This window comes from Tupaia chinensis, unplaced genomic scaffold, assembly GCF_000334495.1.
Source record: "Tupaia chinensis unplaced genomic scaffold, TupChi_1.0 Scaffold000067_1, whole genome shotgun sequence".
Classification (NCBI taxonomy): Eukaryota; Metazoa; Chordata; class Mammalia; order Scandentia; family Tupaiidae; genus Tupaia; species Tupaia belangeri.
This window is the reverse complement of record NW_006159526.1, coordinates 5,381,315-5,394,628: the sequence shown is the minus strand read 5'-3', so window position 1 is coordinate 5,394,628 and position 13,314 is coordinate 5,381,315. Positions and strand designations below refer to the sequence as shown.

The 13,314-nt window shown below is 49.6% G+C and overlaps 1 protein-coding gene across 4 annotated transcripts in view; it reads left to right on the top strand.

Moving 5' to 3' along the window:
- The window catches only part of ZNF541 (zinc finger protein 541), a 37,701-nt gene extending 30,166 nt beyond the window's left edge, over positions 1-7,535 (top strand). For 3 of the 4 annotated variants that reach the window (XM_006142127.1, XM_006142130.1, XM_006142128.2), the window contains 4 exons: positions 221-309; positions 6,288-6,428; positions 6,572-6,753; positions 6,854-7,535. In XM_006142127.1, the coding sequence (XP_006142189.1) occupies positions 221-309; positions 6,288-6,428; positions 6,572-6,753; positions 6,854-7,022 (581 nt within the window). In that variant the 3' untranslated portion in view covers positions 7,023-7,535. The remainder of the gene's footprint in view (positions 1-220; positions 310-6,287; positions 6,429-6,571; positions 6,754-6,853) is intronic. The other variant, XM_006142129.1, reaches the window with a different exon arrangement.
- The last annotated feature ends 5,779 nt before the right edge of the window (positions 7,536-13,314 follow it).

Sequence of the window (13,314 nt, the reverse complement as noted above, 5' to 3'; positions counted from 1 at the left end):
TGGCAAGTCCCTTGACCCATGGAAGCCTCGGTTGCCACATCCATTAAGTGGGGAGAGTGATGGGTCCTACCTTCCAGGGTTTTGTGAGGATCATATGAGATTGGCACATAATTAATTGGTGCTTGAGGACAGCAGCTTTAACAGGGAGGGTGGCCTGCGTTTCAGCCGTGGTGGTGGCCCCAGAGGAGAAACGTCCTGCCCCCTTGGTGTCCTCTGACAGGATCAGACGTCTGGACACCCATGGAGAAGAGGCTCTTTAAGAAGGCGTTCTGTACCCACAAGAAGGACTTTTATCTGATACACAAGACGGTAAGGCAGCCGCTCGCCCGTGGAGACCTGGCCTGGCCTCGCACCTCTGGGCCACCCTCGCCCTGCTCCTGTAAGAGACCGTTTGTGGCCTCAGAAGTGCTGTGTGGTGAACGGTGCCAGGTGGTTTGGAAACACCCTGCATGCTCAAATGAAGGCCTCGCCCCTCCCCGCAGTCCTGCTGACGGCCTCTGTTACTGCTAGCTAAGTTTTCAGGCATTTCTCTATCTTCTCGTGTTTTCCACACATAAGTGCACGTGCTTTGAAAAGGATACACTCGTTACACTCAATGTGTCACGCTGCTTTTCTCCTTCTGTTTCCCTTTGCTATAGGGTGCACTTTCCAAAAAGAGACAGAAGTAAAGCAAGAAATCACCCCCCCCCCGGGGGGATGTCACGTAACAATGCCTCCTCCATTCTCCTCTTGGAATTTTAGGCACATACATGTGCCCAGAGTGATTTTCAAACCGCTGATCTAGGACTTGAGCTACGGAATTGGCCATATGGGATCCAACTGCCTTAACCTCCACACCACCTGCTGGCCTTTCTATTTTTACATTTTATTATTTAAAATTTTTCTTTATTTACCATTATTATTTTTTAATTTGCTATAGGTCAAGTGTGCTCACTTGAGAGAAAAAGAGAGGGAAAGTGAGAAAGCAAGCTGCCAGGTCCAGGACTTGAACCACGGTCAACCATACGGGAGTCCAGAACCCCAACCACCACATCACCTGCCAGCCATAGGCCCTTCTCTTTTTTAAAACTTGACTTACACAAAACTGCACGTCACTGAACTGTGAAGTTTGATAAGTGTTGGCGTAGTATACACCTTTAAACCAGCAGCCCAGCCAAGATTATGAACGCACCTATCACTTCCAGAAGTGTCCTCCGGCCTTGAGGAACCCGTCCCCCCACCACTTTCTGTTGCCACTCCACCCCTCATCTGCTGTCCATCACTGCCGTCTGTCTGCTCCTCTAGAATTCCATGTGAATGGAATAGTCATGTGCTTGTGCCCTGCTCCGTCTAGCTCCGTCCACCCGCACAGTTATTTTGAGGTTCGTCCATGTTGTATGTGTTCGTAGCTCACCCTTCCCACCACGAAACAGTCATCCATTGTACAGACTTACCATGGTCTGTAACTGTTCACCTGTGACGGACGCTGGGGAGGTTTCTAGCTGTGGGCAATTACAAATAGAACCATTGTGAGCTTTCACGCGCAGGTCTTTGTAGGGATTTGTCCTTTCTTTTCTGGAAGGGCTCGAACACCTGGTAGGTGTATACTGAACTTTTAAAGGAGCTGCCGAGCTGTGTTCCAAAGCAGTCATTTCACTGCACATTCCCACCGGCGGGAGCGCGGCCTCCAGCTGCTCTGCAACCTTGCCAGCACTTGATGTGGTCGGTCTTTCTGATTTCAGTCCTCTGTGAGTGCGTAGCAGTGTCTCGTGTTTCTCCCGTGACTCCCATGACCATGCGCCGCGTCTTCGCACTCACCGGTCCGCCATCCGTGTGCCTGTCTTGGTGAGGCAGCGTCTGTTCCCATCTTTTGCGTATGTTTTTATTGGGGTGTTTGGGTTTTTAGTATTGAATTGTAGGTGTGTTCTGAACACAAGTCTTTTATTCAGACACGTGCTTTGTAAATATCAATAGTTTCTCCCAGTCTGGCTTTTTAGTCTCTTGGCAATGTTGTTTGAAAAAACTCATTTTGGTGGAAGTCAGTGTATCAATTTTTCTATTATGGACTGTGCTTCTTTCTGGTGGTGTAGCCAAGAGCCCTTTGCCTTATCCAGCCATAAAGATTTTCCCATTTCTCCTAGGATTTTTACAGTTTCAGGTGGTGCAGTTAGGTTTATGGTTCACTTTGAGCTCCTTTTCGTATGTGGTGCAAGATACGAATTGAAGTTCATTCCCATGGAGGTAGTCATTGTTCTGGCACCTTTTGTTGAGAAGAACATCTTTTCTGACCTCCGAATTGCTGGCACACCTCTGTCGAACACCAGTGTCTATTTTGGACTCTCCATTGTGTCCCATTGTCTGTCTCTTATGGAGCTAATTCACGCTCTTTCTGTAGCTTTCTGTGTCCTGAAATAAGCTGTTAGTCCTCGAGCTTCGGTAGTCTTTTTCAAAAATCATTTTTGCTATTCTAGGTCCTTTGCATTACCATATGAATGATTGGATTAGCTTATCAACTTCTACAAATAGAAGCCTGCTAGGATTTGATTGGCCAGTTGAGAATTGACATGGTGACAATATTGAGCGTCTGACTCAGGAGCAACCTAGTTCCCTATTTAGGTTATCCTTACGTTTTCTCGGCAGCGTTTGAAGGTTTCAGCGTGTGTTTCACATCTCTTGTTGGATCTATCTCTAAATATTGGGCTGTTCAAAAAGTTATGATGTATTTTTTCTACATTTTTCTATGCAAAAATGTGTCATGACTTTTCCAACCACCCAATAGTTCCAGTTTTTCTGGTGCTATTATTAATGGTACTTCTTAAAAGTTTTCATCTCTGGGCCAGCAGGTGGCATGGAGGTTATGGCAGTTGTATCCCACATGGCCTACTGTGTGGTTTGAGTCCCAGACCCGGTGTGGTTTGAGAACACACTGCGCAGGCATGTGTGCGTGCCCAGAGCCCCAAGAGAAGAGTGAAGGAAAAGGGATTGCAGTGTGGCCGTCCCCCTTGGGAGTGGTGTCTTTTATTTTTCTCTCTCTGGCAAGTGCATGCAGCCTATGGCAAATTAAAAAATAATTAATAAATGGGAACAGCAGTTGGCGTAATGGCTATGTTGCTGGACTTCCATGTAGTCAACTGTGGTTCAAGTCCCGGACCCGGTGGCTTAAACTCATGCCAGGCACGTGTGCGTGCCTGCCCAAGATCCCGAGAGGAGAATGGAGAAGAAGGGATTGTGGTGTGGCCATCCCCCCTGGGGGGTGATTTCTCGCTTTCTGTCTCTCTGTCTCTCTCTGTCTTTCTGGCGAGTGCATGTGCCCTATAGCAAAAAACTCTCCAAAAATTAATAATGAATAAATAAATAAATAAATAATTCGTGGTGGTTGTCGCTCGTGTATAAAAATGAAAATTATTTTTTTATGTTGATCTTATGTTCTGCAGTGGTGCTAAACCATTGGTAGCTTTTTTGCAGATTCCATTAGATTTTTTCTATGTTATATATTCAGGTTATCAATTTTTTTTTTTTTTTTCCTGAAGAGAAAGTAAGAAAGCATCTGCTAGAGAGATGACCACACCACAATCCCTTCTCCTCCATTGTCCTCTGGGAACTTGGGCACACATGCACACGTGCCTGGCACATTTTTCAAGTCACTGGGTCCAGGACTCAAACCATGCAGTGAGCCATGTGGATCCAGCCACTGCAACCACACCACTGCTCAATATCTTTTTTTTTTTTTTCAGATGTTTACTTTGATTTTTTTCTTTCTTTCCTTTCTTTTTCCCTTCTTTCCTTCCTTCCTTTCTTCCTTCCTTCCTTTGCCAAACAGCATGTTTATGTGCCAGAGAGAGAGGGAGAAAACAAACCCCCAGAGGGCACGCGCATAGCACAGTCCTCTTGCATTTCTCCCTCCTTCTGAGAGTTTGGGCACACATGCTTGGCATGGTCTTTCTTTCTTTTTTAAAGAATTATTTAACTTTATTTATTTATTTATTTTAATTTGACCAGAGAGGGACAGAGTAAGAGTGAGAATGAGAGAGAGAGAGAGAGTGAGCGAGAACAAGCCACCAGGTCCGGGACTTGAACCACAGTCGGCCATGTGGGAGTCCAGAGCCCTTAACCACCATGCCACCCGCAGGCCCCACTGGCATGATTTTTCAGGCTGCTGGGTCCAGGACTTGAACCACGTGGTCAGCCATGTGAGATCCAGCTCCTTTAAACCATCAAGCCACAGGTTAGCCCCAATCTTCTTTTTCTTTACACTTTTTAAAACTTGATTTCTCCCATGAATGAGAGAGATGGACAGAGACAGCATCTTCAACAGGGGCCGATGCTGTGATCCACTCCCAAGCTTAGCCAGCCCTGGATCACTGACATGCCTGCCCAGTGTACGCGGGGAGGGCTTGGGACGTGAACCGAGAACCTTCCCATGTGGGTCAGCCTTGCTGAGAATTGCTTTTTGCTGCTGCACTACTCTCTGGCCTCAAATTTATCAATGTCTTCTTTAAGGGTCCCTACAGTACTTTGCGGCTTGCCTGGAGGGCGTGCTCTCTGCAAAGCTTGTCCCCTCCCATGCTCTGTCCTGGGGGCTCCGGCCACCTTGGGCTCCTGAGATACTGCCCTCCCTTGCCCTCGGGAGGTTAGCGGGACTCTGTCTGGGACCCCCTCTAGAACGGTGGCCTGGCAGGTGGTCAGCTGGGACAGTGGCAGTCTCCTCCTGTTGCTTGCAGTTCACAGTCCTTTGTGGACAATGCCTGATGTCCTGCCAATCCTCGTTTATGCATTTTTCCTGTTTCTTTTCCTTGTTTTGGGAGGGAGGATAAACCTGCTTCCTGTTGCTCCGTCTTGTTCAGAAGAAGTCCAGGTTCTCCTTTAACTTAGAGGCTTTCTTAGCCAGAGGATGTGCCCCTCGGACTCCTGGTTTGTGAATATACACAAAGCTGAGAAGACTTTGTGTGATGCATTTTCTTAAATAAACTCCTCAGCCAATTTAATTTCCGGAGACATTTTCTTTCTAGAGCAGCTAAACTTTTCCATGGTGCTTTAATAGAAGTTGTTTTTAACAGGCTCCCTTCTTCATGGAGGGAAGAGTGATGGCAGGGTCTGAATGCCGTAGGTTTAAACTGTGTGCTCCAGGGCCAGCTGGTGACATAGTGGTTAAGGTGCTGGACTCCCACACAGCCGACTGTAGTTTGAGTCCCAGACCTAGCAGCTTGAAACTCACATGGGCATGTGTGCTTACATGCCCAAAGTCCTAAGAGAAGAAGGGAGGAGAAGGGATTGCAGTGTGGCCATACCCCTTCTGGGGTGATTTCTCACTTTCCTTCTCACTGTCTCTCTGGTGAGTGCATGTACCCAATGGCAAAAACCTAAAAATAAATAAATAAATAAATAAATAAATAAAGTGTGTGCTCCAAGCCTTCCCTCTTCCAAGCAGGGTTACCTTTCCTGCCAGGGCTTTAAAAGTACAGCCCTAATTGTTGTTGTTTTTTGGAGAGATTTTTGCTATAGGGCGCGTCTGCTCACTAGAAAGACAGAGACAGAGAGACAGAAAGTGAGAAATCACCCCCCAGGAGGGATGGCCATGCCACAATTCCTTCTCCTCCATTCTCCTCTCAGGATCTTGGGCACGCACGCACATGCACCTGGCATGAGTTTAAGCCACCAGCTCCAGGACTCAAACCTCAGTTGACTACACGGGAGTCCAGCGACATAGTCATTATTCCATATGCTGGTCCCTTTTTAAAAATTATTATTATTTTTTTAATGTTTGTTTATTTCTTTTATCACACACACGCACACATACACACGTGCATGCACACACACAAGCGCCCTCAGCAGGACCTCACCCCGACCCCCAGCCTTCCCGGACTGTAGACACACATGCCAACTGTACGGGTTGACCAGGGACAAAGTGACTGCCCTGATGTCGGGATCCAGCCTTGCCTGAGCAGCGTAGCACCATGGCATTGCCACGCCAGCTGACTAGTTGCGATGGCCGCGTGGTAGCCTGCCACCTGAGAGCATTTGGTTTCGGCCAGTCCTGGGTGGCACACATATGGCTGTTAGCACGATGTAGCAGCGAGCATGCCCACACGCGAGCCTTTGTGTGTCACTTCCTCTAGGAAGAACTCCTGGGCTGGAGCCATGGCGACCCCCCCGGGGGCACTTGGCAGCCCTCTTCCTGATGGCAAAGGGGCAGGCCAAGCCAAGGGGCAGAGGTGCTCCAGAAGGCTGTCACAGTGCGGCAGCCCAGCAGGGAGGGCGACACGCAGGCCCCGGGCGCCACCACAGCCTGCTCTGTTCTCTTCCCCTAGATCCAGACGAAGACCGTAGCCCAGTGCGTTGAGTATTACTACATCTGGAAAAAAATGATCAAGTTTGACTGCGGCCGAGCCCCAGGGCTAGAAAAGAGGGTTAAGAGAGAGCCAGATGAGGTAGAGAGGACAGAAGAAAAGGTAGAAGACCTGCGGGGGGCCTGAGCTGGAAGGCTGGGGAGGCACTCCCCGGGAAGGGTGTCCCCGCAGAGGACGTGTGTCCTGTGAGCCGGGCCACCCTCGGGGGGAGGTCAGTACCCTCATGTTGTTTTGCCCCTCTGCAGATCCCTTGCAGCCCTCGAGAGAGACCCAGCCACCGTCCAACTCCCGAGCTAAAGATAAAGACCAAGAGTTACAGGAGGGAGTCCATTCTCAACTCCAGCCCCAGTGCAGGCCCCAAGCGGACCCCAGAGGCGCCAGGGAGTGTGGAGAGTCAGGGCGTGTTCCCCTGCAGAGAGTGTGAGAGGTACCCTCACCCGGAGGCGCTCACACGTGCTCACACACACACATACGCGTGCACATACTCGTCTCCCTCCTCTGACCCATGTCCTCTGGCCGCTCCTTAGGGTGTTTGACAAGATCAAGAGTCGAAACGCCCACATGAAGCGGCACCGCCTTCAGGACCACGTGGAGCCTCTGGTCAGGGTGAAGTGGTCCGTGAAGCCCTTCCAGATTAAGGAGGAGGACGAGGAGGAGGAGGAGCTGGGCGCAGACATCAGCCCCCTGCAGTGGTGATTCTCGGTGGCAGCAAGTCTGGGCAGGGCCTCCAGCCCTGTCACACTTCCCTTCATCCTCTCTAGGGTGTTGCGACACCCCCCCTCCCTCCGCCCTCCCCGGCCAGCCCTCTAGCCATCTTGGCAGGTGTTTGGCCAGAGACAGCAGGAGAAGCGGTCATTGGACAGCCCAGTCCCTGGCGTGTGGTCCGGAGGCCTGCTCTCCTTAGGTTAATAGTCTCTCCCCTCTTTCCATTCCACTTCCAGAGCGGGGAGGCCTGGGGAGGGGAAGCTAGTCCGGGCAGCCCTTCAGTCTTAGCCTCAGGCATGGGGTCTGGTTACTTTTGTTACAAGGCTGAGACGCAGAGAATCAGTGGGAAAAGACCTTGGTCTCCTACATGTTGGGGCTCCTCCTGGGCTGAGGGTCTCTGCATCTGGATTCAATCCCTGCTCTTAGGATGACTTGTACATGGTTAGTTTTTCTTTTTTTTTTTGTACGTGTCTACTTGTAAATCTTATTAAATTGGGTTCTTGAGCAGCTGACTGACTGCCCAGCCTGTTGACCCAGCAAAGGCTTTCAAGCCCCAGCTACTCACGAGGGCCATGAAGATGAACACGCCGGGGGGAACCAGAAGTTAGCGTAATGGCTATGTCACTGGACTCCCACGTAGCCGACTGTGGTTCGTGTCCCGGACCTGGTGGCTTAAAAACTCACGCCGGCCGCGTGTGCGTGCGTGCCCAAGATCCCGAGAGGAGAATGGAGGAGAAGGGATTGCGGTGTGACCATCCCCCCTGGGGGGTGATTTCTCGCTTTCTGTCTCTATGTCTCTCTCTGTCTGTCTGGCGAGCGCATGCGCCCTACAGTGAAAATCTCTCCAAAAAAAGAAAAAAAAGATGAACACGCCGGGTGCCTGGGGCAGAAGGTGGGTGCGTTCACTCAGCAAGCATGTATTAAGTGCATGCTGTAGCACTTGCCCGACGTCGCCTGATTCCTGCCACCAGGACACAGTGAAGCCAGAGAGACGAGCCTGCTCTCGTGGAGCTTCCACTGCAGCAGCAGGAAGGTGGCAGTGACAGGCCAGCGAGGCAGCCACAGGTTGCCATTGCAGTATGTTTTGGCCACAAGTAACAGAAGACTCAGTGTATGTTTAACCAGTCAGGGTGATTGGTGGTTCCAGTGGCTTTACCATGAAACCAAAGGCCCTGGTGGCGGGCAGCACCAATACGCAGGGGACAGTAGAGGCAAGAAGAGTGGTCTCTACCAACTTCCTCCTCTCCCCTGCCTTTTTTTTTTTTTTTTTTAAGGCATGTGTGCTCGCCAGAAAGACAGAGACAGAGAGACAGAAAGTGAGAAATCACTCCCTGGGGGGATGGCCATGCCACAATCCCTTCTCCATTCTCCTCTTGGGATTTTTGGGCACGCACACACACATGCCCAGCGTGAGTTTTAAGCCACTGGGTCTAAGACTCAAACTATGGTTGGCTGCATGGGAGTCCAGCGACATATCCAGTAGGCCATGGTTATGGCTGGTCCCGTCCCCCTGCCTTTTTTTAATTGCAGAGGTCATGGATGACAGAGAGAAAGCACTCTTGGTGGGAGGTGGCCACACTTCCACTCTTCCATTCCTCCATTGGTTGGGAGTTTGGACACTCACACACACATGCCCTGTGTGGTTATCAAGCTGCCTGGGCTGGGATTTGAGCAGCAGGGGCCATGTGGAATCTGGCTTTCTTAGCTGCTAGGACATAGGGCCAGTGCCTGTGTCCCTGTAGAAGGGCGAGGAGGACTTGCACTGCCTGCAGCAGACCGCACCTTGGTCTCGCCAGCCAGGGTGGTAGCCGGTGCTGGCTGCCACGTTGACCCGGCTAGTGGGAGGGTGTGTCCGGTTATCCTGGACCACTCAAGGTTCACCTTGATCTTCCAGGGCAGGCAGAAAAAGGCGTTCCTGCAGGTTCATTGCCACCTGAGCAAAATGAGTTCCGTTAGGAAAAGAGAAAACAGAAATGGCTACTGTTCATAGGCAGGCGGACTGTTGTGTCAGCCAGAGTGACACAAAGAACGTCAAATGGGGCCAGTCCTAGGGAGTGGCCAGGGTGGGGGTAGGTGGATGGCCAGGGAAGGCCAAGGCCTCCAACCCAGTCCGGGGAGTGGTAGGGGGCCAGCTCTGCCATGGGAAGTAGCGGGAGTGCTGAGTAAGACAGTGACATCTAAGGGGACATTTTCTTTTAAATTTCCAAAGGGCACATGTCTTTGGGGGAAGAGGAGGGAAGAAGGTGAGAAAGTGCCGCCTGTAAGGGAAGGTCATGTGTAATCTCTTCCCAGTTTCTCCGTCATGTGGGAATTTGGGCGCACACGCATATGCACCCTGCACTCCTCGCTCTCCACTGGCTGCCACGTGGAGGCTGTAGAGAAGCCACTCCTCCCATGGGGGGAGGGGAAGGGATGGCCACACCGCAATCCCTCCTCCATTCTCCCCCTGGGATCTTGGGCACACACGCATCTGGGCCTGGCATGAGTTTTAAGCCATCCTGTCTGGGACTTGAACCGCAGTAGGCCATGTGGGAGCCCAGTGGTGTAACCACCATGCCATCTGCTGGCTCCTATCCTGAAGTTTAACAGCTTAAAAGGAATGGAAGATTTTGTTTGTTTGATTGTTTTTAACTTTGTTTTATCTATTTATTTTAATTTGCCCAGAGAAGGACAGAGTGAGAGGGAAAGTGAGAAAGCAAGCTGCCAGGTCCGAGACTGGAGCCGTGGTCAGCCATGTCAGAGTCCAGCGCTCCTCCACGCCTCCTGCCAGCCCCCAAGGCGAAGCTTTTATAAGTGCTTGACAGATGCAGAACTGAAACTGCTCATGGTAACCCAGACCCCCCCACACACTGATCTGTAGTCACAAAACTGTGGCAGCCACAGAAGGTGGTCCTGGAAAGTCTCTCTCACGTAAGAGGAGGCGTGGAGGAAGGTTTCTCATGCCTTACCTGCTCAGCCAGTCCCCACCAGATAACCGCATTTTCTCAAACGGTGGTCTCCAGATCTTCTGCATCCAGATCATCATGAGACTCTGTTTTTTATTTTATTTTTTAGAAAAATCATTATTTCATTTAACTTTATTATGTATTTATGACCAGGGAGGGAGAGAGAGAGAGAGAAAGTGAGAAAGCAAGCTGCCAGGTCCAGGACTTGAACCACAGTTGCCATGTGGGAGTCCAGTGTCCTTAACCACCATACCACCTGTTGGTCCCAGGCATTCTGTTTTTATTTTCTTTGTAAGAATTATTTTCTATTTAACTGTATTTGTTTATTTATCTACTTATTTTGACTAGAGAGGGACAGAGTAAAAGAGAGAGGGAAGGAAAGTGAGAAAGAGAGCTGCCAGGTCTAGGACTTGAACCAGGTCAGATGTGGGAGTCCAGCACCCTTAACCACCACGCCACCTGCCAGTCCCAGGGGTTCTGTTTTTCAAAATGCAGATTCTTGTGCCCTGCTACAGAATTTGAAGGTAGGGCCCTGGAACCTGATGGCATTTAAAGAAAACTGTAAGAATAGTTTTAGACTTACAGAAAAAGTGGGGAAATGGTATAAAAATTCCCATATACCCCAGTTTCCCCTATTATTTTATTTTTATTATTTTTTAATTTGCTGAAAAGCATGTGCACTTGTTGGAGAGAGAGAGAGAGACAGAGAAAGAGACTCTCAAGGGGCATGGTCATGTTACAATCCTTTCTCCATTTCTTCCTCCTCTTGGGATTTTGGGCATGCATGCAAATGCGCACATACACTGGCGCCTGATTTTTCTCTCAAGCCACCAGGCCTAGGATTCAAACGGTGCAGTTGGCCATGTGGGGACCAACTGTTGCAACTACCGGGCCATGGGCTGGCTCCTCAGTTTCCCCTATTAACATCTTAACATTTATGTGGTCATTTGTTACTATGAATGAACCAATGTCAACACGATATTAGTTAATACCCTACTTTTAGATTTACTTAGTTCTTTGTGTTTTTCTATAGGGTGCGTACTTGCTAGAGAGAGGGAAAGTGAGACATCACCCCCGGGGGAATGGCCATATCCCAGTCCCTTCTCCCTTCTCTCGTTCAGGATTTTGGGTGCGCATGCATGTGCATCTGGCATGATTTTCAAGCCACTGCACCTAGGACTTGAACTGAGCAGTTGGCCATGGAGGATCCAGTGTCTTCACCAAGCTGGCTGCTGGCCCAGATTTCCTTAGTTTTTACCTAATGTCCTGTCCAATATCCCACTAGGGTACCACATTACACTTTTTTTTTTTAAAGAATTATCCATCAACTTTGTTATTTTTAAAAATTTGCTATAGGGCACATGCACTCACCAGAGAGAGAGAGAACACGCGCGTGCACACGTGAGCAAGCAGGCCTCCAGATCTACAATTCAAACCATAGTCAACCTTGTGGGCGTCCAGAACCTAACTACTACACCACCTGCTGGCCCCACGGTATATTTCATAGTCATGTCGCCTTAGGCTCACATTGGCTGCAACAGTTTCTCAGACTTAATTTACCTCCATGTCTTAGTCTGTTTTCTGTTGCTATCACAAGACCGTAGGCTTGCTAACTTATAAAGAATAAATATATATTTGGCTCATGAGTCTGGAGGTCCAAGATGAGGCCCTTGGGAGGGCAGCATTCAGTCAGGACCTCCTTGCAAGTGAGGACTTTCTGCAGAATCCAGAGGTGGCACCAGGCATTGTGTGGTGAGAAGGCAAGAGAAGAGTGTGTGTCAGAGTATAAGAGAGCCACTTTTCTAACAACCCACTTGAGATAACTCACCATCCTATTAATCTACAAACAGAATGACCCATTCATGAGGGTTCTGCCCTCCTGAGGGAATCACATCTTATTTAGCCCCACCTCTTAATTCTGTTACAATGTAGTTAAACTTCAATGTGATTCCAGGGACATTCAGATTTTAAAAGATGACCGTGTTGGGAGTTAGCCAGGTGGTGTGGTGGTTATAGTGGCTGCAGGGTAGCCATCCTCGCCATTTCTCGCTTTCTCTTTGTCTTTCTGATGAGCACACGTGCCTGATAGCAAAAATCTCTCTTTAAAAAATACACTGTTAAAGAGTACATTTTGGAGAATGTGCCTCGACTGGGATTTATCCAGTTTCTCTTATGATTAGACTGGGAAGAAGACTACAGACATAAAGTGCAGTTTAAATCACATGTTATTAAGGGGACATACTAATACCATGACTTCTTGTTGACATTAACTTCAGTCGCCTCACTGACCATGTCAGGATGTCAGCTTTCTCTACAGTAAACTTAGTGTCCATCCCATCCACCCCAGCCCTGCATATCATACCCTTGGAAGTCACTCTGCATGGTCCACACTACAGAAGAGGGGAGTTGTGTTCCGCCTTATTGAGGGCTGAGGATGTACATAAATTATTTAGAATCTTTCCATTTGTCTCACCCCTGTTTATTTGCTCGATATACATTTCTTCATTTATATCATCACAGGCTTGTGGGAACTATTTTATGCTTTGGGTTATAATCCAATACTACTTTATTTTACTCAAATTGTTCCAGCTTTGGCCATTGGGAGCTCTTTCATATATACACCTGCCATTTTATGTGTGTGTGTGTACGCGTCCACATGTGTATGCGCGTTTTTTCTGGCACTACAAGATGTTCCAGGCTCATATTACATCACTTCCTGTCTCCATCCTAGATGTGCTGGAAACTGATTTTTGGGTTGCTTTCCCATGAAACCAGAGTTTGAGAACCGTTGCTCTCAGTTTCATTTCTGGTCTTTTAAATACTGTTCCTCACTGGTCTTCTCAAGCCAGTTTCAGCATCGGTCGATAGAGGGCGCAAATAAAAAAAGAACAGCTCCTTTTTCACCACCTAGGTCCTTCCAAGTGAAAAATGACGCAAGACCTGGCGGCTAGGAGCTCGCGCCAGAGAACTGTCAAACCCGGACGTGGGCCGGGGCAGTCACGTGAGAGGCGTGTGTCAGCTGATCAGTCCCCAAGTTCCGGGGAGGGGCGGACTACAGCCAAGCGCTGGTGCTGATTGGTGGAGGAGGCTCCCGCGGTGAGCACTCGGGGCGGGTCCTTGGCGATGGGGTCTATGATTGCCTTATGGAGAGTCACGTGGGAGGGGTCAGGCCGAGCAGTAGGAAGAGAGCAGGGCGCGGGAACTGCGCATGCGCCGAGGTTTCAGGACGTGGATTGGAGGTGGCGGGTCACGGGGCGGACCGTGGCTCCTGGCGGGGGCGTGGCCAGCGGGGCAGGCGCCGCGCTCCGAGGCAACTGATTGGCCAGTGCGGACCTCGT